At 38.1% G+C, this 24,798-nt stretch overlaps 2 protein-coding genes across 4 annotated transcripts in view; one reads left to right on the forward strand and one right to left on the reverse strand.

Annotated features, from left to right (window-relative positions):
* LOC127788694 (DNA-directed RNA polymerase I subunit 1) overlaps positions 1 to 19,622 on the forward strand; it is a 79,349-nt gene extending 59,727 nt beyond the window's left edge. For both annotated transcript variants that reach the window (XM_052317266.1, XM_052317267.1), the window contains 7 exons: positions 5,692 to 5,897; positions 6,271 to 6,473; positions 14,469 to 14,667; positions 14,746 to 15,005; positions 16,181 to 16,321; positions 17,942 to 18,737; positions 18,833 to 19,622. In XM_052317266.1, the coding sequence (XP_052173226.1) occupies positions 5,692 to 5,897; positions 6,271 to 6,473; positions 14,469 to 14,667; positions 14,746 to 15,005; positions 16,181 to 16,321; positions 17,942 to 18,737; positions 18,833 to 19,438 (2,411 nt within the window). In that variant the 3' untranslated portion in view covers positions 19,439 to 19,622. The remainder of the gene's footprint in view (positions 1 to 5,691; positions 5,898 to 6,270; positions 6,474 to 14,468; positions 14,668 to 14,745; positions 15,006 to 16,180; positions 16,322 to 17,941; positions 18,738 to 18,832) is intronic.
* A 140-nt stretch (positions 19,623 to 19,762) lies between these two features.
* On the reverse strand, positions 19,763 to 24,122 carry LOC127788695 (target of rapamycin complex subunit LST8). Of its 2 annotated transcripts, none has more exons than XM_052317270.1 (11): positions 23,974 to 24,122; positions 23,705 to 23,828; positions 23,422 to 23,523; positions 23,193 to 23,305; positions 22,967 to 23,036; positions 22,254 to 22,331; positions 21,534 to 21,650; positions 21,344 to 21,438; positions 21,129 to 21,208; positions 20,978 to 21,037; positions 19,763 to 20,178 (listed from the first exon to the last, which is right to left on the reverse strand). In XM_052317270.1, the coding sequence occupies exons 2-11, from the start codon at positions 23,810 to 23,812 to the stop codon at positions 20,051 to 20,053; spliced, it is 951 nt and encodes a 316-aa protein (XP_052173230.1). In that variant the 5' UTR covers positions 23,813 to 23,828; positions 23,974 to 24,122; the 3' UTR covers positions 19,763 to 20,050. The 2 variants fall into 2 exon arrangements, with proteins under 2 accessions (XP_052173230.1, XP_052173229.1); XM_052317269.1 differs by having other exon boundaries at positions 21,344 to 21,459.
* Between the last annotated feature and the right edge of the window lie 676 nt (positions 24,123 to 24,798).

The following is a 24,798-nucleotide window of genomic DNA, read 5'->3' on the forward strand; positions in this document are numbered from 1 at the left end:
GAGACATTTGCTTCAGTTGCAAAATTCAACACTATTCAGATACTTCTATCTCTTGCAACAAATCTGGATTGGCCCCTCCATCAACTAGATGTCAAGAATGTGTTCTTCAATGGCAATCTAGAAGAGGTCTATATGGACATTCCACAGGGATTACAAAACTCATCAAACATCAATAATGTGCGTCGACTAAAGAAGTCACTTTATGATCTAAAACAATCACCCCGAGCTTGGTTTGAGAGATTTATCAAAGTTGTGAAGAGTAATGGGTATATATAGGGATAGTCTGATCACACAATGTTTGTAAGACATTCTTCAGATGGATTGATTTCCGTATTGATTGTCTATGTTGATGATATATTCTAACATGGGATTATGTTGTGGACTTTCCAAGAGTCGAAGATTTTCTAGCTAGAGAGTTTGAGATCAAGGATCTAGGGAGACTCACATATTTCTTGGGAATGGAAGTGGCTAGGTCTAAGAAGGGCATTACAATTTCTCAAGTATGTATTGGATCTTCTTAAAGAAACATGCATGCTTGGGTGTAAACCTAGATAGACACCTATGGACTACACTGCCAAACTTGGTTCAAATAAAGACAATGCTTCTATAGAGAAGGGAATATATCAAAGACTTGTAGGGAAGTTGATCTATCTCTCACATACTAGGCCTGACATAGCATTCTCAATAAGTGTTGTTAGCCAGTTCATGAACAACCCTACCGAAGAACACATGACAGCGGTGTACAGAATCTTAAAATACTTGAAAATGACTCCAGGAAAGGGACTGTTATTCAAAAAGAACTCAAGTAGGAAAGTGAAATTGTATTCTGATGTAGATTGGGTAGGCTCAATCTCAGGTGGACGATCCACTTCTGGTTCTTGTACCTATGTTTGGGAAAATCTGACAACATGTAGAAGTAAACAGCAAGCTGTGGTAGCTAGAAATAGTACAAAAGCGGAATTCCAAGCCATGGCTCATGGTATTTGTGAAGGAATTTGGGTGAAAAAAGTACTAGCCATTGTCAAGTACATATATATATATATATAGGAATTTTATTGATTTCCTTCTCCTGTATATATTGTAATAAAGTGGAAGTGAAATGATATACCAAGTTTTCTCGCAATTGTTCAAGGAGCATAACACGACATGCCACTGTCAGGACCCTCTACGGTAGTTAGAAGCATAACAAGAAGCTGTTAGCAATAGAAAATATAATTAGAAGGGGTTGTAACGGCTAACAAGATAACAATAAGAGCCAAGGGTGTTAGGCGAGTGAGATGGTTGTAACTGTAAATTGCTTATGAGGATGTCAGGGGCTTTCCCTCTCAATAAGAGCATCAATGAATTTTGTGAACAATTCTAGTCAATCTCTCCCAATTTCTCTTTGTTTTCCCTCTCCCTCCTATTTCTCACTCTCTCGTTCTTTCTTCCCTATCTCAAAACCAACCCTAATTCTCCTCACCAAGGAGAATCTCCCTCTTGTCAAGTCAAGACCCTGACAATTTGGTGTTAGAGCTTGAGACTTGGATCGACAGCTCTTTTGTTCAGGCAATGGTGGACGGCACAAGATTGAAGCAAATGGAGCTTCTAATTTAGCAAGTTAGCGCGACAATAGTGAACGTCCAAGGAAAGGTGGCAGCCATCGACGAGGCGGTTGAACGAAGGATCGAAGAAGCCATGGATTGCAAGCTGGAGCAAGCAGTGGAGAACATGCAGGATCAAGTTCCGGCCAAATTTGGGTGGTGCAAGATTAGGTATTTGACCAATTCCAAGAAGTGAAAGATCAACTCTAGAGCTTTATGCTCATGTTTGTGGGCCAAAACTCGATGAAATTATCGGCTGAATTCCCTCCAAGAGAGTGTTTGGAACTAGTTTTGTCTGCTAGGAATGGGACTAAGATCCGCAAAAATAGCGGAATTGGAGGCAGAAACGCCGACAATGTAAGAAATCAGAAACGACCGAGTGGGATGGAATGGGATAGGCACGCCAACCAGAACCACTGAAACAACAGGCTTGGAGGTGGAGGGGCTAGTTGCAGAGGAAGCCAACAACAGGCGAAGGGGACAACGATGAATCGGGCCATCGGTCTCATATGCTTCCCACTTTCCTATGCCCAAATTGGATGGGCCCATGTTCGAAGGGCAGAACCCGCGTTGGTGGGTTCGGAGGTGTGAAAATTTATTCACCCTTTATCAAACACCGGAAGAGTAGAAAATAACATTGGCCACAACATACTTGAACGATGTTACTGACTCTTGGTTCCAGGATTGGTACGAATCGCAAGAGGAAAACAATTGGTTGTGATTTGTGGAGGATTTTTGTACAAGATTCGGGGATTAAAACTTGGCAGATGTGGTAGAGGAATTTAACAAGTTGAAGCAAGTTGGATTAGTACAGCAATACCAAGAAAGGTTCGAAGAACTCAAGTCGGTAATGTGCATGTTAAATCCAAGATCAAGCGAAGCTTACTTCGTTTTGAGTTTGATAAGTGGGCTAAGTGACGAATTAAGGCCAGCAGTGAAGATGCAATGGCCCAAAACAGTCAAAGAGGCTGCAGAAGGAGCTAGGTGCTAGAACTATTGGTAGATGCCCTAATGAGGAAGCAAAGATCCTCCTTTTCGAGTAACTTGGTGGTTTTTAACCCCGGGGGGGGGGGGGGGGGGGTGTAAGGAGACAGTGAAGGTGGGTCCAGTGGGGAAAAATAAGATGGTGCCAATGGTTGGGGAAAATCAATCGTTTAGAGGCAGATCAGGAACTATGGGGTGGCGAAGGCAGGCTGGCTATGCTTCAAATGCGGAGAAAGATATGCACCAGGCCACCAATGCAAGAAACAATTGTTGATGTTGGAAGTGGAAGAAGAAATATTAACAGCTGAGGAAGTGGAAGAGGAGGAAGAAATGGTAGATGCTGAAGAAGGGGACGGGGAGATCTTCCTACATGCGTTAAGGGGTTGGGTGGACAGAAAAACAATTAAAGTAGAAGGCAAGGTGAGGAATCATAGGTTGATGATTTTGATCAATAGCGGAAACACTCATAGCTTCCTAGATGAGAAGACAACAAAGAGGTTGGCATGCACAGCTATGAATGTGCAGCCGTTGATGGTCACAGTAGTGAATGGGGAAAAGACGGTGAGCAAATTGGCCTGCATAAATTTCCGTTGGGAATTACAGGGTGAATCATTTTTGACAGACTTGAGGCTCTTAAAGTTGGGAGGATGCGATGTGGTATTAGGAGTTGATTGGATATGGACCATTAGTCCCATCAGCTTTGATTTTAATAAGCTGGAGGTGACTATCACAAAGGATGGAAGGGCAATGACCTTGAGTGAGAGTTTGGACAGTGGGACATGCAAACTCATCACTGGGAAAAAGTTGGGAAAGTTGTTGAAAAAAAGGATCCGCCAGGTGGCGCATCTGTTTTCAGTACATGCCACGGAGGAGGAGGAGATGCCAATGCAAGAGGGCCAGCTTTCGGTGACAGTCAGTAGCCCGGGCCAACCTCTATGATAGGTACATGAATCTGACTCTTTGCATAATTTGTTAGAAGAATTTAAGGATCTCTTTGTAGAACTCTCAACCCTATCTCCTAAACGAGCATTTGACCATGCTATTCCCCTCAAACCTAACTCAGAACCTGTTAATGTCCGTTCTTATAGATATCCACCCAAACAAAAGACTGAAATTGAAAATCTTGTCAAGGCCATGTTACAACAATCGATTATTCAGCCTAGCCACAGTCCATTTGCTTCTCCCGTCGTTCTCGTTAAAAAGAAAGACAGGTCATGGTGCTTTTGTATCAATTACCATTAATTGAATTCAATAACTGTTAAAAGACCAATTCCCTATACCAATAATAGAAGACCTCCTAGATGAAGTCAACATGCAGCCGTCTTTTCCAAATTAGACTTACGGGCTAGTTATCACCAAATCCGTATGAAACCCGAAGACATTCACAAAACTGCATTTCGGACACACCATGGGCATTATGAGTTCAATGTTATGCCTTTTGGTTTAACAAATGCCCTGGCCACTTTCCAATCCTTAAGAAACAGATTTTTTTGCCTTATCTCTGCAAGTTTATTCTGGTTTTTTTCCGATGATATACTGATTTACAGCCCGACATTCGACCTACATCTCAGCCATCTTCGTACTGCATTTGAGATCCTTAAGTTTAATCAACTTTATGTAAAGAAGTCGAAATGTGCTTTTGCCCAGCCGCAGGTGGAATATTTGGGTCACATTATTTCTGCCCAAGGGGTAAGCATGGATCCTAATGAGGTGGCAGCCATGCAGAATTGGCCTAAACCTACATTGGTTGCAGCGGTGTGAGGGTTTTCACTGTGTCAGTTAAGGTGCTTAATTAGGCCATCTGCAACTCATAAAAAATAATGTTACAATCAATGTTATGTACTGTTATAGGTGAAGTAAAAGCATGTTGTAAATTATTGATGGTTAGTGGTATGAATAAAGGTGATTGATAAATTATGTTAATTTGGAGATAAGGGTGAAAAAGGGAGCATGAGATAACATGTCAAAATAGGTCCTTAATTAGGCCATCTGAACTCAAGACCAGTTGATACCTCAATATGCAAATCATTTGATCACTACTAGGAGGAAGGAAGCATAAAAATGATTATGCTGACATAAAAGGAAGGATGGTTTGGAGTTTGATTGGTCTCATGGATTGGACTGGAGAAGGTTCCATATGGTCTATCCAATATTTTTGGAATGTAGTCGTGAACTCAGTTCATGTTTATTATATAAACAGAAAGCTGAAAATTCTTTGGTGGTTTGACTGGTCATGCCTTTTTCCGCTAATTAATAATTGTAATTGCCTCTACTCACGGATCTTGGGAAGTATGGTTTCCAAGTTTCAGACCAGCTAGTGCATTAAGGTTGATCTATGTATAGGGAGTTCATATGTAGTTTAATGACAGATTAACATTGACAAAAAGGGCAGACCAGTTATTAAAAAGTAAGAATTGTAAAAGGGCATTTAAACAGGCCGTGGAAATTAAGAATTTCTAGACTCTCCTTTGCCTTGGAAAACTTCTATCTATGGAAATTTGAGACTTTGTAGATACCCCTTTCTTTTGCCAAACTTCTATCTAAGAAATGCACTCTCTTTTGCCGAAGAAATTTATTGTTGTATCTTGCCAACAACAACAACAATAATTACTATTATAATGGTAAATTACATTGCACACCCTTGATTTTTGTTAAGAAGACAAAGATAATCCTCATATTTGAAAAATGACAGATTTCTCTCGATTGTATAACTCTTAACTACATCTTTCCACTGCCATTACTTTAGTAACTTCACGGATGTTAAAAGTTTTAGTACGACAAAAATACCCCTACATCTTCTCTTCCATTTTTCTCTTCTCCTCGTATGGCAAACTATCCGACTATCTAGCTTAATTAATCACAAGAAAATTAGTTGCTTTTTCACAAGCACCATGGTTGGACCTGTGAACCAGGCAAACCAAGCTGATTAAACTAGTCAAGATTTTTTTTTTAATTTTTATTTTTACCTGTTATTTTTATTTTATTTTCAAATATTTAAAAATATAATAATAATTTGAAATATTTGAAAGTAGTTGATGTATAAGTGTTTGTTTGTTCTTGGTAGTAATTATATATGCTTGTTTATATGAACTTTGGTTGTGTGAATATTTATTTGGTTCTGTAGGCCCGATGAAACTGCAACTGGAGATTGAGAAAGCTATACACAAAAGTGGAGAATCTGCCATAACATCCATGGATTTGAAGATGAAGAATAAGCTCCATGATAAGACTTCTAATATCAACAAAGATTTGTTGCTTAAAGGATTACTAAAACCGTTTCCAAAGAATTGCATTTCACTTATGACTATTAGTGGTGCTAAAGGTAGTACGGTAAGTTGATTGAAGTTACTTTGATGTCTGTTTGCTGTACTTGGTTGGATGATTTTATGTGTTTTACTTCCAACTACAAGTTCTCCAGCATTTGTCATTGAATAATTTTCTGTAGCAGGAATGATCCATATCAGTTTGATGTTGCTTTTAACATAAAATGAAAGTAGAATACTACTATGGAGTTATCGATTTTTTTTTCCATTCTATGTAGTACTTTCCGCCCATGTCAAGATGTGCAAAAAGTCTAATTACGAATATCTAAGGAGAAGTTTAAACCTGAAGTTATTAACTTTCAGATTTTTTGGTTTTAGGAACCTTCATCCTTGGTCACATACTGTTACAATTGTTACTGATAGCATTATATGTCAAACAGGTCAATTTCCAACAAATATCTTCATGTCTGGGCCAACAAGAGTTAGAAGGAAAACGAGTACCTCGAATGGTTTCAGGAAAAACCCTACCCTGCTTCCCTCCATGGGATTTTTCATCTCGAGCTGGAGGTTTTATTTCTGATCGCTTTCTTACGGGTCTGCGCCCTCAGGAGTACTACTTCCATTGCATGGCTGGTCGTGAAGGGTATGTAGAACTTCTGTTGCCAATCTTGTTTCAAGTACATCTATCTTGACATGCCATGTTAAAGTTCTATCTCCATTTGCACAGACAACTAAAAGTTGGCATGACATGTTATGCTTCTGTGCCAATTCGCATAGATGATGCTATGCTATCCAAGATTGTGAAAGATAGCCTTTTTTTGCCGTATACTTATTTCCACTAGGTAGTATGAGGTACATATATGGGATATGGGTGTAACGCCCATACCCATATAATACCCATATTAGATACTTCATTTCTCTCTAAAGACCCACCATTAGGTGATTATATGCCAGTTGCAACCAATCGTCCAGAAATATCTGTATTGTAAGTATTATTGTCTATATTTCAAGTACCCTCCTAATGAATATGACAATATCTTATGTCAGAATATCACACTATATTCATTATATTTCATTGTCCATAACATGCCCTCCTGTTCCCATTATGGCTTTTGAATACATAAAATTAAATGGGGAACAGCTTCTTCTGTCTGTCTCTCCTCTTCCTTCTTGTTTGCTTTCTATAGTCTACTTCCCTTTTCGTTGTTTCTATATATTTTTATGTCTCCTATATCTTCTGTCTATGTTCTCTTCTATTTATTTTACTAACTATGAAGCAAACGAGTTTTACCATCAAGCGTCTGAAGGGTCTCCTGAATGGGAGAGTCTATTTTGAATTTTGAGTCATGTTTCTGTTTCATTTTTCTGCAAATGGGGACTTTGGATTGCATGTGGTTAACCTGACCAATTTCATTTGTCTTACCGAAAGGAAGGCGCATGATTACATGTTCTCAGGATTTGGCATATTATCCTGTCAAAATAAATAAATTCATCAGCATCATCGTTATCATCAACACACTTTATCCTAATCAAGTTAGGGTCAGTGGCACAACATTCATAATGTCAGTTGATTTCTAAAAGTCACATTGATTATACAAATCCATGCAAAAGAACAATGTGACAATTTTACATTGGAGGCCCTTCCTAATGCAACCCCCTATAGGGGGAAGCAATTACTTTTGATTGATATGACAAGGAAAATATGGTAGAAGAGGATTATTTTTAATTAATTATTTAAACCTTCATAATCCAATAACTTAAACTAACTGATTGTTCTGCTCATTTGCACAAGTGAGATTAAGTTTCAACTAGTATGTGAAATCGTCAATAATATCTACTTCTATGGTTATTTACTGTAGTAATGGCAGCGATGAGGATATGATTTGAAAAGATGGATGACTCTGAATCTGAGATATGATTTTCATGACCAAATTAGTAGATATGTTTATAATGATGTAGCTAGTTTTAATAGATGATACTGTTAACTCAGATAAGTAGACCTTCTTTGAGTTTTACAAGTAAACCTTTCTTGCTACCTTAGGGCACATTTGGTATGGCTTTCGGTTTTTAGTTTTCTTTTTGCTGAATTAGTTTTTTTAGTTTTGCTTTTCATATTTTGACAATAGAAAAATAGCATTTGATTACGTGTTTTTGTTATAAAAGTTTTGGAAACTTGCCAAAATTTTTAAAATAGAGGAAGGAATTTTCACGTTTTCTTTTCATTTTCATTTCTTCTCCCTCTTGTGTGTGACGACCCTAGGGGTATTAGAGAGGCAAAGCTGTAATTGAGTTACAATTGTTGTTAGGAGATATGTTGTAATTCTGTTAGCAGTACATGGGAGCTGTTATTCCAGAATATGCTTTCAAATTAGTTGTTAGTTTATGCCTATAAAAGGCTACTTGTTGGAGGATGGAGGTTATGTTGATGAATGAATGAATTTGAATTCCATTTCTCTCTCTTAATTCTCCTAACTCTCCCTCAATTTGCCTCTCTTCTCCCTCAATTCTCTCTATTTCTGTTATTTCTCTCCCTCCCTTTTTGCTCTTTCTTTCCCGCGTTCTTACCAAATTCCTTTCTAAATCCTAGCCAAACCCTTGGGTTGTAACATTTGGTATTAGAGTCTACAATTCTTAGCTGTGATTCTGACAAAAGTAGTTAGTTGATCATTGTAAAATTGGCCACTAGAAGCAAATTGTGATTGTTTCTGATCTGATTCAGAAGATATCAAAGATCCATAGCAACTGAGAGAGAGAAAAGCAGTCTCGGCTTGGAATTGAAGGTTAGCAGAGCCAATCATTTCTTGGCTGTGAATTCTGGCTTCCTTCAACGATTGAAGCAAATTAGGAAGTCAACGACGGGAAACACTTTCTTGCAAGACTGTTGGAACATAAGCAAGTTGTTGATCACAGGCATGTCTAGCGAACCAGGCAATCTAAGCGATAATTCATTGGCCAACACTTCTTGGCGCAATTCTGAGCAGAGTCAGGTGAGGTTCAAGAAGCAAAGCTAGATGCAATTCTCTCAATTATGACTAGACAGGGGTGCAAAGCTAGGCCAGACAGTTGATCGAGCAAAGATGTTGAGTAATGAATCACTTATCTCACTCCACAATCTCACACTCTCGCACCAAGAACAAAATTAATAACAAGAAAATGATAAAACAAAAAGTACGAGAGGCCAAGAACTTATCCTGGTTCAGATCATCAATGACTTGATGATCCTACATCCAGACTGAAGAAGCCGACATAATCCACTAACTCAAGAACACAATCGGTACACACATTCATAGCTCTATTCATACAAGCTGTTTACTCTCTGAGATTACAAAGACTGATTCTAGACTTTTCTCTCTCTATACACGATAAAGCGAAGATGTAAAATAACATAAGCCAACCCTCTATTTATAGAGGTTAGGGGCGGCTTTTACAAGGAATATAACAAAAATAGAAAAATCTAATAGAACTAACCGTTACATGGTAGTTACCTGTTACAACTGTTACAGATTTATAAAACATAAAAACAATTACAAACTTTCTGTTTCTTCAATGCCTATTAGCACCACTTGATGACTTAACAAAATGCAAACTCTAACAAAAGATTTAGGCAGAGATTAAGGGATCGAAGAGAAGCAGATTGGAGCGATCGGAGCCTACAACGATTGCGATTGGATCCCGAGGACTTGTCGATCAAGGCAAACTTAAGGAGTGCGATGGTCCTCCAGCCAGTGGTCGATGATTGGGTAAGAAGTGGACGCAAGCTTGGGGCGGATTGAAGCAGAGTTGATCTAACTAATCGAGGTCCTTCGCCGATTCAGTTAATCGGAATTGAATCGGATTTGAAAGACGAAGCTGAGCATAGCCAACTTTGTCTCAAGATTGAAGACGACACAAGCCAAAAGAGTTCTAACAGGATACCGAGTTGAATTCGAAGGCAAATCAGAGGGTGCAGTGGAAGTTGATATTAAGCAATTGCTGAACAACCGACAATGCAATCCAGGAAGAGGACTTGGATCAGAGGCGCTGAAATTCATATCTAGGTTGTTGCAGGTGACTAAGGTGATTCAGTGGAGCTCATTCCGGCAATCATCAGTTCTAGAATTGGATTGAAGGCTTGTTGATTTGTGGCCATGGCAGAGGGAATGAGGATGGAATGATTGGAAACCAGGACGAACAATCTGGTAAGTGGTGTCAAGCAGCTCCAAGTGGAAGCAAGTTGCTATCAAGCAGAATGTACCGCAACAAGAAAAGCAATCACGGAAGAATGCGCTGCGACAGTAAAAGGAATCAAGGACCTTACGAGACAGCTAGATGACCTTAAGAGATAGTTGGATGATTCTATTTTCACATAAATTTCAGGTCAGTATTCAAGCTGAATGTTTTTCTAAGGAATATTCTGCTTCCTTAATTTAGATTGGATATGAGAATTGCAATAAAAAGCATAGGCTACAGCCTAAATGTTATACTAAGAGTGGACAACAAATTGGAGGTATTCTTAAGGCTGTTGTGTCCCTAAGATTAGGATGGGATGATGCAGTGGAGGAAAACTTGGGACGAGGAGATGGGGGAACTCACTCCACACCCCTAGGCCCATTGATGGACATTCTTGCATTTGAGAGGGATAGGCCTAGATGGTGGATTAGGAAGTGCGAGCAAGTGTTCTATCAATATCGGGTGGCAGAAAGAGAGAAGGTTAATATGGCTACAACCTATTTAGATGATGTAGCTGATGCTTGGTTCCAAAATTGGTGCAGAGGGAGGGTGGAATGGAGTTGGCCAGAGTTTGTAAGTGACTTGTGTACCCGGTTTGGAGAAAGGACCAAAACTGAGGTTATCAAAGGAGCTTCTAAGGCTGCTAATCAAGTAGTGTAGGAAGCTGATGAAGTAGCAGTGGAAGAGGAAGATAGTATTCATGCAGTTGATGAGAAGTATGAGGTTGATGAGGTCCTGATAATGGGAATGGTAGCTGCAAGAAAGGAGGAAAAATGGATCAGGCAATTGAAAATGACAAGAAAAGAATGGTAATTACTGAAGAAGATATTGAGGTTCCACTGGTGGGGAAACCTGCTGAAAGTGAGCTTTTGGTATACACCAGCAATTAGAAAGTAAAAGTCTCTCCACTTGAGGAGGTCTCTACTAAAGATGAGAAAGGAGAAGGGGTTGTGAAGCGGGGAGAGGATACGACTACACCAACCTTGGAGTTCAAAGATTGTAAGTCGGTTTTTTGTGAAGGCATGGACCCTAAAAAATCAGACATGGTGAGGGAATTGGTGCTTTAATCAAAGTGGATGACCAACGGAGTACAGTTCAAGGTTGGTTAGAGATTGATAGAGGATGCCCGCATTTGGAAGAAATTGATCACATTGAAACCTTCCAGCAATATATTATTGATCGAGAGCATAGGAAAATACAGAAGGAAAAAGGGAAACGAGATGAAAGGAAGATGGTGGAAGAAATTTTTGTTGAGGGGAATGAGACTCCTGTTGTTTTGTTTGTTCCTATTTTAGTTGGAGAGCTGCAATGTCAAATCAAATTTTGGCCTGCAAAGACGTTTGAATTTTTTTCTATGATTGGAAATGATATGGTTGCAGGAATGACATATCAATTGGAACCATTTTCAATGGCAATAGAGAAGATGGGGACGGCTGGGTGTTGTAGCAAGTCATAGTAATATTATTGTTTAGGAAAAAGAAAAGAGAAAGCAAAAGAAAAGAGAAATACGAGATAAGAACAAGAAAAGGCAAAGAAGAAATCAATTGGTGAACATGGGCATTGGATGAAGAAACAACGGCTCGGTTATAATAAGTTTCTTGGGGACAAGAAACCTTTCAAGGAAGGGGAAGTGTCACAACCCTTGGGGTATTAGAGAGGCAAAGCTGTAATTGAGTTACAATTGTTATTAGGAGATATTTTGTAATTTTGTTAGCAGTACATGGGAGCTGTTATTCCAGAATATGCTTTCAAATTAGTTGTTAGTTGATGCCTATAAAAGGCTACTTGTAGAAGGATGGAGGTTATGTTGATGAATGAATGAATTTGAATTTCATTTCTCTCTCTTAATTCTCCTAACTCTCCCTCGGTTTGCCTCTCTTCTCCCTCAATTCTGTTTCTGTTCTTTCTCTCCCTCCCTTTCTGCTTTTTCTTTCCCGCGTTTTTACTAAATTCCTTTCTTTCTAAACCCTAGCCATACCCTAGGGTTGTAACACTGTGCTCCTCACTGCTGGCAACTCGATGTCACAGGAAAGTTTCCAGTGATATCCTCACTCACTGGTGAGTTGCTGGTGACTGAAAGAAGGCCAGAGGAGTCATGACAACCTCCGTATCCTCCAGTCGCTAGTAAAGTTAGGGACAAGATAGAATATTAAAAATAAAATACAAAACTGAAACTGAACACAAAGTTGTCAAACAACAGGCTAAGTTTATTTTCTGCTACTCTGCCTATTCCATAAAGTATTCAACTGGGTTTAGCAACGGTTAAGATTTTTTTTTTTTTTTAAATATTTAAGAAAAGCAAAAATTGAAAATGAAACCTGGAAAATACTTGGTCCTTAGTGATATATTGAGTTTTATGTATTAAGTAAGCTTTCTTGCTAGCTCAAATGGTATTTTGACTTTTATTGCAACTCTTGGTTATTTAATTGTCAACCACTTCTAAGTGGAATGCCATATTTCAGTATCTTCCTGTTCCTGTCGAAACCTTCTTGAACGTGGGGTTTCACTCACAGTGGACAAACCATTTTCATTAGTCTAAGAAGCCTCATAGTGGCCTTTGATAATGTTAATGAGCCTTCTGTGAGGGAAGGATAGTGGAGATAGATTATTTCTTTCTTTCCTGAATCAGTTAGGTTTGATGGTAAGGACTGTGGATCTTATCTTATGCAGCACCACATTTCTTAAAAGATGGATTTTTTTATCTATTGGAAAGAAAAAGATATTCTCTCTCTCTCTCTCTCTCTCTCATACCAGTTTACAGAAGTTTCTAATAGCTTAGTGTGACTTGGGTGAAACACACTTAGATCAACTTGTCTTTCTAATGTAGAAATTTTCCTATCCATTCGTAGAAAAGATCGTTACTGCGGCTTACATTCTGAATGTTCCGGTTCTATTGAGTTGCTTTCAGATAACTTGCACATCACCTGGCTTAATAGACAACCTCGGGCACTAGCAACAACTGATGATCTGTACTCAAGATAGCAGCATTTCTCTTGTTATGCTATCCTGGTTCTGTATTATAGATTGTCTTAAATATTACATACATGACTGAAATCCTAATTATTTTAAATAATTTCATCTGCAAAACTGAAGTTGGAGGCCCCGTGTCCTCAAAATATCTGGTTTTGACTAAGTGAATAGGTCTCCAGAAAACATTAGCTTTAGATTAATAGAAAAGGATATTGGTTCTCATGAAGCCCCTTGCACAAATTAAAGACACTGCTGTCTTTCCAGTGTAGATAACATGATCACAAGAGAGGACCCTTAACCCTTCTCCCATGAAGGCACAGGCCTTTACCTCTGGAATATGTTCAAGAACTTCCAGTGGTGGTTGGGAGTAGGAAATATTGTGAACATTTGATTTTTATGGCAGTGCTCAGAAACTACCAGGAATTATGTTACTCTTTGTTTTTTCTTTTATTTATTTTTGTTTTTTTCCCTTTGACGGGGAGCCTTGGTAACCATGGTAGGGTTGCTTCTTTGTGCCTAGCAGGTCATGGGTTTGAGTTGTGGAAACAGACTTTTTTCAAGGCAAAGGTAAGGTTGTGTACAAAAAAGACTCCGCTGTCTTTCGCAAAGTGGAAACCTTCATGCATTAGAGCCAATTGCCAAAAGGCAGCAAATCCATACAACAAAAATGTAAAAGGAGAAAAGCTAAAAAAACGGCTATTCACTACAGTACATCAAGAAATGAATTTAAGAAGAAAAGGGAAAAGGAACAGACCCAACACAGCAAAACCAACCTGCGAAGTATAGAACTCTTAAGGGTGTGTAGAGAATGCTCAACACCCTCAAAGGCTGCATTATACTCTTCTGGAAGATATGTTACATCACAAAAAAAAAAAAAGGAACAATGTGCTACAATGCAGAGATGATATATTCAAATGTATTCACCTAGATTACCTGTCTAATATCACTGATTGATCTTTGAAATTGAGAATACATGGGTGGTCGCAGATCATGCCGCAGGTCACATAGATAAATTAGATGAGATGATAGACAAAAATAAAAACCTAAATAGGGACCTTTGTAATTGACTCTGGGTTCTAAATAGGAATATGAGTGATGGTGTAATGATATTCATGATATCTGATGCCAAAGGTTTATTAATGTAGATGAGTAGTTAATGTTCATTTTTGACCTTCCAGTCTTCAAGATCTCATATGGTATGTTCATAATCCGTCCCAATCAAAAAGCCAAAGGTCCTTTAATTAGTAACTACATTTTCTGTTCTTAGACTTCAGCTGCTTTATACTTTCATTATTAAACCCCAAATTTTTTTGGTGCCTTTGGTTCAGTACAATTATTTATGAATGGAATATGTTCAGTTTTCTTCTCTAAATAGAGACCAACTCATATTTTTCTTTCTTTTTTTGTTAATTCTCCTTATATTAGACCTTTTTCTAAATGTTAATTTCCTCTTGTACAGATTAGTTGATACTGCAGTCAAAACATCTCGAAGTGGGTACCTGCAGAGGTGCCTGGTAAAAAACCTAGAGTGCTTGAAAGTTTGTTATGATTATACAGTCCGAGATGCAGATGGATCGATTATCCAATTTACCTACGGAGAAGATGGTGTTGATGTACACCAAACGAGCTTTATTGCACAATTTAAAGCCCTGGCACTGGTGAGAATTGTTTTCTTGCTTTACTTAATCTGCATGCTGAGAACAAGTAATCATTTCTGTCTTCATACTTATTTCCAGAACCAAGAAACAGTGAGCCAAAAGTTTCAGCATGAGCTTGAATTCAATGATTACATTAAGGAGTTGCCAGAAGGTATTGCCAAAAAAGCGCAAAATTATATACATGACCTCAAGAGGAAAAAGGTATCATTGGAACTGAAGAAACCAGAGGACTTAATGAAGCTAGTCAGGCAAAAATATATATCTAGTCTTGCACATGCAGGGGAACCAGTTGGTGTTATTGCTGCACAATCCGTTGGTGAACCATCAACTCAGATGACGTAAGATTTTTTGCCCCTTTTTTTGTCAAAAAGATTCATTGAAGTTTCCATTTCATATATTGGGCCTTTTGCCCCCATTTTTGTCAAAAAGATTCATTGAAGTTTCAATTTCTTTGTTTTGATTTTGGAAATTTGTGAAACCAATGGGAGTTTGTAGAACTCTGGCTTTTACTTAATGGTTTTCTGCCCCTATCTCAGACAGGGTCACATGATAACTTTAGTTAATGAAGTGAAACCAAAACTTGTTATATCTTCTTTAAGTATGCCCGTAATTAGGGGTTGTTGAATGTCCTTCCCGAGTAGCAAGTTGACTCTAGTATACTATTCACTGAAGCCAGGCTGTTGGAGGATCAGGTAGAGGGAGACTGAAGCAATCCAAATGATGTAGAGAGAATTCGGGCAGTGCAACAGTACAAATGAGTCTCACAACACAAAACTATCTATTCATAAGGTTTCTTAGATTAAGTCAGTTCCATTAAGGTGGCGTGTTCTTGAGGTTGGTACCACTATTACCCGCAAAATATTTCCCTTGGACCAGTCAAAACAATGATAGCTTGCTGTAATACTTTACATACACATTGCAAGTGAAGGAGAACGTGAGGTATATTTTCACCAAAAGAAATTAAAGAAGGCAATTAGCGAAGCAAAGTCAAAAACTTGTGAGATTTTTTATAAACAACTTGACATAAATGATGAGGAAAGATGTGTATATATCAACTAGCTAAGGCAAGAGACAGAAAAATGTGGGGAAAGTAATTGTTATTTTGGGGCATCTTAGTAAATGTTAAGTACTAAATTTAGGAATAGGAGTATCATACACACATTCGAGTTTTAAATTCTACTATCAGGTTTCTGCTGCAGATCTATTTTCTTTTTTTTTTTTTCCTATGCTGTGTTAAATCTGCACCATCTAAGTCCCCCTTCCTGCCATTGCTGCACGGAAAAAAATCTAGAGTTATGTGGTTGAAAGTTAAACCCTGGATAAACCTAATAAATTCCTCAATTGTGTCTCTTATTTTGCATGATATTTGACTGATATTTTTCCATTTTTGGCTCATGTTCTTTTATTTTCCATTTTGCCTCAAATTCCTCAGGATTTTGGTGTCTCCATGGTTTTTCCATTTCTCATAACTGAATTTGAACTCTATTTTTTTTTTTAACCTTTTGTTTTCCAGGCTAAACACCTTCCATCATGCTGGGCGGGGAGAAATGAATGTGACACTAGGCATTCCCCGGTTACAGGAAATTTTGATGACTGCTTCAAATGATATTAAGACCCCTATAATGACATGCCCACTGGTGGCAGGAAAGCTGAAGTGAGTTGCTTGCACCCTTGCTTTTATTGTATATACACCCTTGTTAAACTAGTTTCAGAAACAGGACTAGTTCCTGGTTGATAACAATTTGGATGTTGCCTACAAGATGCATATGTTGCTGTTTGTGTTTATTAGTTGCCAGAAAATACTGATGCCCCACTGAATTACAAAATTGGTACACACATTTCATAACTTGATGATGATGCACTTTCTCCTCAGAACAGTTAATTTGGTGATCCTTTTTTTGAAATATGTGAGCGCAGATGTGTTATTAAAAAACAAAAATAGATATACAACAATTCTCAGGAAACACTTGACCCACCCACCAATGACCCAGAACAAGAGAAATCCATACAATCCATCAGCACACCTCCCCCACCCCCCCCCCACCCCCACCCCCCCCCCCCCCCCCCCCCCCCCCCCCCCCAAAAAAAAAAAAAAAAAAAATCCGCCATTAGGGAGACCATGCCAACCCAAAAACTGACTTCATAACCAAACCAACCTAGAAGAGAGAGAGGAACTTATCAGCCAACAGCAGAAGCAGACATGATGACCTGGTCCACAGAGTAGGGGAAAGATGGCTCCACAGCCCTAGTGATCTCAGTTCTGTTTCCTTTTCATATTTATTATATTAAATGTTCTTTAGTAGAAAAAAATCAAATGCGAAACACTAAAATTTACAGATAACATATTTTGGCCTTGTTAAATTGTAAAAATTTTGGTTGTCGTGCTCCAAGAGTTGTGTTTTTATATTATTAATTTGAGGAAATAATAGGTAGGATTTTTCTATTTCATTCCACTTCCTGGAGTAAGTTGCATTCCATGTAGCATAATGTTGTATGCACTCAATAATATTAACTTAATACTGAAGAAAGGTGAAATGAAACTGAAATAATATTGACTTCACATTCTGGACTTCGTTTGCTGCATGTCGTGAAATTGCCTCTAAACATATAGTGATGTATTTGAATTTGAAACTTTTATACTAGTTGTAAGTGAAATTATGTGGAAACTAAGGAAAGAGGTGCCAAGAGGAATCTTTATTTTTTATTTTTTTTCTAGGTGTCAGGGGAACCCTTAATGGAGATGTACCTGTTGTAGCTCTCCTTTTTGTCATTTTCTAACAATCATCTTCTTGAGGATCCTCGTTTTGTCACTTGTGATTTGGTTCCTGGCTTCTTGTAGCTCTCCATTTCTTTCTTCTTCTTTTTTTTTCCTTGCCTCTGTTACTGGATATCCTCGTGGCTCAAGCTGCATTCACAAAACAAAGGCTCACATTTGGGTCCTGTGATATTGCCTACCAAAATGAAAATAAATAAGTCAAAGTGAGCTCAGAAATCAATATTAAGTCTTAAAAAAACAAGTTATAGGTTGGGATTTGCTTTGTCACTAACCTCTCTTGTGCTTCAATCACACATTTACGACTTGTATGTGCTGCATATATTTCCTAGTCATGGCTTTGTAGATAGTTTGCAATCACAATGTACTTGCATCACTCTAGCCTCCGACGCCCCCCTTCTCTTCCCCTCCCCAACTCCCCTTCCATCTTTCTTTCTATTATGCATGTGTGTTACACTTGCATTGACACGTGAAACTGATTAATGTACTCATTATTTACAGGAAGGATGCTGAAGGCCTTGTGAGAAAAGTGAAGAAGGTCACTGTTGCATACTTAATAGAGAGCATGGAAGTTGGTGTTTTTCCGGAAAACATTGATGATGATGACCAGATATCCAATGATAATGACCAGATATCTTGGATCTACAAACTTAAGATGAAGCTTGTTGAATGTCAACAATTTTCATTTGAAGACTATGAGGAAACTCTGGGAGTTGTGTTTTTGAGGGAATTGGAAGACGCAATACAAAATCATTTATTTCTGCTCTCGAGAATTAGTGGAATAAAAAACTTCATTCCAGAATCACGGCCAATGGCGTCCCATGATACTGATGAGGATGCTGCTAGCAGCCGTAAACAAGGGGAAGAAAATGATGATGAGGATGATATCAATGAAGATGAAAGGGCTGATGATCTTGGTCTGGATACGGAAAAAAGAAAACAACAAGCAACGGATGAGATGGATTATGAGGATGGCTCTGAAGATGAACCCCATGAAGAAGAACCATTAGCTGGATCCGCATCAGAAAATGATGATGAAGTTATAGAGGATGGCGAAGTTGGGGAGGATAATAGTGCAGATGAAGCATCCAAAATGACACATAAGCATGCAGTTCTGTCTGAGCCTGAGCCTGAGCCTGAGCCTAAATCAAATGATAAGAAAAGCAAATCAAAATTGAAAGGAAAGAAGAGGGTCAAAACCAAGGACCATGATAGGGCAGTCTTTGTTCATGCTAATGGATTGGAATTTGAGGTCCATTTCAGGTTTACAACTGAGCCTCATATTTTGCTGGGCCAGGTATGCTGTCCTTGTCTTTTGATCCCGTCTTTTCTATTCCTCTTCTGTATGCATATTTCGCTAACCTCAAGCCCACTTCTTGTGATATTCTGTAGATTGCTCAGAAGACAGCCAACAAGGTCCATCTCAAGAACTCTGGGAAGATCGATATGTGTCAAGCGATCAAGTCTGGCAAAAACGATCAAGTTCTTTGGAAAGAAGATGGCAAAGCCAGTAACCATTCAGTGAAGAAAGATGGCGAGGATGACCCGGGTCCTTGGGCTCTGAAGACGGCTGGTGTGGATTTCCGCACACTCTGGGAAATGCAAGACGACCTTGATGTTACTCGCATATATTCCAACAACATTCATGCCATTCTCAGTACGTATGGAGTAGAAGCTGCCCGGGAAACCATCATACGCGAGGTGACGCACGTTTTCCAGAGCTACGGTGTGGAGATCGACTATCGACACCTGAGTCTCATCGCCGACTATATGACACACTCGGGTGGATACCGTCCAATGAGCAGACATGGCGGCATAGCAGACTCAATATCACCTTTCCTTAAAATGTCTTTTGAAACTGCTTCCAAGTTCATTGTTGAAGCAGCCTCTCATAGAATGACGGATAACTTGGAGACCCCATCATCAAGGATTTGTCTTGGCTTGCCAGTGAAGATGGGAACTGGCTCTTTTGACTTGATGCAGAAACTAGAGCTCTGAAGTAAATTGTGTCAAAAACCAACTTTTTTCTTTTCGTCCAGTCATTGGGTTTTGATATTTTTACAGCCAGGGAATGTTTTCTGATCATGATGAGTGTAAAATCTATATCATTTTTTGGGTCTTTCATTGCCTCTTGTTACATCTTTCATTCTCATATATTGATAAGGGAGTTTATTAGTTCAAACCATCTTAATCACGATCATACGCCTGCCAGATATTCTTGTTTTCAATTTGTTTTTTTCACTTCTTGAATGACTTCATATCACTTCAGAAAACAAGCAAAAAAGGTGCAACGGTTTCCATCAGAAATTGCAATTCACAGGATGCGTAGAACAGCCAATTGGAAGCAGACTTCTATATTGCATTCTGGGTTTCAGAAACAACACAAACAAGGTACTAACAAATGTTAAATCTTAAACTGCCATCATTTCTAAAACCCGAAAAACATGTACAAATTTGAACATGAAAACAGAACGGAGAAAAACAGCATCAGATAAACCAAACTTTTGTCGTTGGTTGCATCAGCAAACAAGCGATGAACAAGCAGCAGAACCCCAAAATGGCACCCGATCGATCCAGGAAAGCCATGGGTATAGATGCCCAATTCCATAATCAGTTGGGAGAATGTTCAGCTCCGTCATGAAGAGCACAGCAAATGGTTGCCTTGTGATGGCCTTGATACACTTTAATATCTTCCCCACTGGACATGGACCAAAGTCTTGCTGTTGTATCAGAAGAAGCTGTAGAAAAGGGACATGTAAACACACTAGGCGTGAAGAAGTCGACACACCTCTTACACTGCATTAAAGTGAGCTTGAAACTGAAACAAAAGTTGGTGTTTGCCAAGCCCATAAAGGATCGATGCTCATTAAAGACAGAGAGATCATGTGGAATACTGGAGTCTTTGAACTATGATTTGAGTAGGCAGTGGATACCTAGAAATCCCATGGGGCTCAGAGACAGAGAAATCCATAGGAATTACTCGGCAGAAGTTTTGTAAAAGATAAAGAACAATATAATGTTGTACCTGTAGAAGTACTTTATCTTGCAAAATTAATATTTATGAAAATATGGTGCTTATACAAATCGCAGAGACGTCACGGGGTGCAGTAGTAGTAACAGGGGAAGGTGAAGGGGGGAAATGAACAAAATTTAAGGAACAAAATATCAGTACAATAGTAACATCAGTTGGTTCAATATCACTGAATTGCATAGGCAGGAGGTGCAAGGCTACATGTAGCTAACATTAGCGAGTCCAAGTTTGTTTTGGCATCCGAAATTATAGACCAAGTAGATGAACAAAAGTTAGGAAGGAGCATGTATCCCTTAAATGGTTAAATATAGCCAAAAGGATACACTTGATAAGTGAATTTGGAAAGAAATTGCAGTAATTTAGTCAATTTTTAAGAAGCTTTCTTTCAGTTCAACTGTAATAAACTCTAGGTTAATTGGATGCTTTCTTCGCAACGTCATGAGGAATGAGATGCTGGTTAGGGACACTATTTTGACAAGGATTTTCTGCAAGTTGTAATTAAGTACCTGTGATGAGATAAGCACCATCCACTGAGAAAACACAGTCCCACACCCAGCGTTGGTGCCCTGGAAAGATACACCAATAAGATCAATATTACACCTAACTGCCAGTTGTAAGGAAACAAAATGAGTATTTTGACGAGGCTCCGGCACGCACCTACTAGAGTTTTATCCAAGGAAAAATCACCTACGTTCCATATCTTGACTGTGTGGTCTGAAGATGCAGTAGCAAGATACCTAGAAACATAGTTTTTAAGGAGCTTTGGAATTCTATAACCAGTCATTTGTAAGAAAAAAGTGAAACACTAATCTGCAGAAAATGAAGAGAAACAATCTCTGTTGAAAAGAAAACGTTAGTAGAACAATGCTAACCGGCTGGGCTCAGAAAATTCGGGAGACAGGAGACATTTCAGGATGTAGCCATCATGTGCATGTAGCTTATGAAGCGGCTCAAAGTTGGTCATAGTCTGCAGTTCAATAAACATTTTCTTTTCTTTTTTTTTTAATATAAACAATTGAGTTGGCAGCAAAATTAATCGAAGAATATCATTTTGGTCATTACCTGTGTTCCTTGTAATAAACGCCAAACATAACACGTTCCACGGTTGTTGGCAGCAACAACTAAGCTCCCATCCCACATCACTGTTAATGACCTTACAGCTGTATCCACCTCTGGCACCTATGTGCATTTGATAGACAATAATAAAGATTTTCCTATATTGACACATGCACAGATGCAGGTACAAACATACTAAACATATAGATAAAGAAGGTAGGAACATAACCATATAGATAAAGAGGTCTTTGTTTAACATTCATATATTTACTTAAATATGAAGATAAGAAGCATGATATACAATTAAGATGGATTGGTCATGTGAGAAGAAGACTAATAAAGGCTCCTTTGAGGAGAGTGGATGGAATGAAATGTCTTTACTAAAAGAGAGAGGAAGACTAAGAAAAACTTGATGAGAGACTAAGGTTTGATATGAGTTACACTAGCCTTAGAGAAAAGAAGGCTATAGAAGGAAATGATTGGCAAGCTAGAATTCATGTAGCCAATCCCACAGTGAGATTAAGGCTTGAATGTTGTTTATAATTACTTAAATACTTCAACCTATTCAGTTCATAAGTATCAACATATTAAAGTTTTGTTTTCTGAGTTCATCGAAACACATAAGCCTCCATGTGAAAATTAACTGAAGCCACACTTGAGCATGCCATGCTAACTATATCCACAAGAACTTTTTTCAAATATAAAATATAACTATATGAGACATACCAGCTCACAGCTGCAAGAGTTTGCAGTCAAATCCCATACGCGAATATTACCATTCTGATCCCCTGATATCAGCTCAGTCTGGAAAACCACAAGTGAAGCAAGGAAAGCTCATTTGTCACAGAAACAAACTCAGCATATTATGAAAATGAATCATGTATGGGGAAAGTAAAACAATTAGAAAAGCACTTCAATTGTTTTAGGAAGTCACAACAGATAATTGACCCAAGGAATTATATTGAGATAGGCACTGAGTACAGGTCATAATGCAATAACAAAAATGGAAAAAGCAAAAAAAAAAAAAAAAAATCATTTTCATAAGGCTGATCATGATGATCATATGTAACTAATTAAAAAAATACATGATTCAGGACAGTAAAGTCAATAATCTTTCATGTATGGCCAAGTTTCAGTCACCAAATGAATAGTCCCTGAGAGAAACTTTTAAACCCACGCCATCATCCTATTTACTTGACATTTTCTGGGGCTCATACTAATGCCATCATAGAGTGCCAGTTTTTAAAGGTTTGCAGAAAGCCCTAAACCTACAAATACTCAAGTAACTGAAAACCCCACCAAAGGAAAGAAATGGAATATGTAACCTACTGTCCAATCTGCAATGGCACTGCAGTTGATTTCCTTCAACTTTTAGGATCAAACAAATTCTTCTGAATATTGGGACAATATAAAAAGGGTAGAAGCAATTAGTATATAACCTGATTTGGATGTAAAACAACAGTGTTGACAGCTGCTCGACTTTCATATTCCCTCATACAACCTGGAGCTCTGTTCTCGCAGAAAATGAGAAAGTTCTAAGTTTTCTTTTTGGTTGGCGGGATGGATTATAAGAAAATTCTAAGCTTCTGCCAATATAAAAGCAAACCCGACTAAATATAAGGGAAAATATGAGCTGATATTTGCATTATGATGTTCTTAGGCTACCTCAAGTCCCAGATCCTTACTGTGCCATCTTCAGAACCAGAATACATCCACTTTCCATCACATTGAAACCCCACCGCCATTACATTATTAGTATGTGCATCATAGCTTATCACCTGCCAAAATCATTTTAATCGGCCAACAGACACCCTAGTAGTAATAAAGAAAAGTTGCAGAAGCACACATGTTACATATAGGCACAAACAAAATCTAGAAAGTGATAGGAATATACCGGCTGATTACTGTTTGAATTAATGTCAAACAATCGAATGTGGGGATTTCCAGCTGCAGCCAGGAACCTTTTGTCTGGCGTTATTTCGAGACGATTAACTTGCTGATACAGATCAAATGTGAATTCACACATATTCCAAATTTCCAAAATTAGCGCACAAAACCTTGAGTACTTGTAATCTTAGAAGAAAGAGAAAAACTTCATTAACAATTCCACTTCCAGGTTTCAAACTGATTCCAGAAACGAACAACAAAAGTAAAAATCAAAGGATTGAAGGGCTTACAGATTCTGGGTACTGAATAGTACGGTAGCATCGGCCGCTTTTGGCTTCCCAGAATCGAATAGTGTGATCATAGCTAGCCGTTGCGAGGATCACCGATGGTTGGGTCATCTTCAATATCAATCAACTGGACATTGAACACATAATTTATTCAAAAACCGTAACAAATACAGACCCGCAAACAAACTAAAGAGTACAGTGAATAGACTGTTCTAGAGACTCATCGGTATGTTGATTGAAGACTATAAAAGGAAAATCCAACATTTATTTACCTCGGAAAACATCAACAGGAATTGGGTTTTCTGATTAGGGGTTCGAGGCTGTTGTAAAGACGGTAGCTTTGGGTTTTGCTTGGAAACCGTCGGGGGAATGAAAGAAGAGAGAGAAACAGAAGAACCGAGAAGCGAAAATGGGAGAATTAAGAGTTAATTACTTAATACCCCTTAACTATGATTTATTTTCATTTATCATATCCTAGTTTCGAAATATTAAAAGTTGGATAAATTACACTTCGCACCCGTCGCAAATTTACTGTTATCACTAACACGTGGCAACAAGTTATTAATAAAAGATTTTTTTTTATTGATATGGTGTTTCAAAGCACAAAATAAGTTTTTCTTTGATGTGTCAGTCACAAATTTTTGAATAATGATAAGAGTCATGTTTCATGATATGTGATGTCTCCTTATCAAAAAAGCTAAAGAAATCATGTATCATTGTTTCTTGTTGTCTATCACTTCTTTCAATAAGAATGTGACACATGACTGATGACACCGTCATCAATTATGACTCTTAACATTACTTTAAATTTTTAAATAGAAAAATTAATAATGTTTATGTTAAATCTTTTGATTTTATTGAATATTTTGAATAATTAGAATCTTACTAGCATATCCAACGTCAGTTTTTGTCATTACCATAGTTGCCAAACCCAACATAAATTCGATACCACCACTTATTTTTGTTATAGAATTACTATTAATATCGCAAAGTCTATAACTCGAAAACTACTAAACTAAATAATGACAAATCATTGTCAATATCACTATAAATTGCTATCATTAGTTTTCAAGATAACATGTCACTTTAGAAACCAT

Source organism: Diospyros lotus, chromosome 13 (assembly GCF_014633365.1).
Source record: "Diospyros lotus cultivar Yz01 chromosome 13, ASM1463336v1, whole genome shotgun sequence".
Lineage (NCBI taxonomy): Eukaryota > Viridiplantae > Streptophyta > Magnoliopsida > Ericales > Ebenaceae > Diospyros > Diospyros lotus.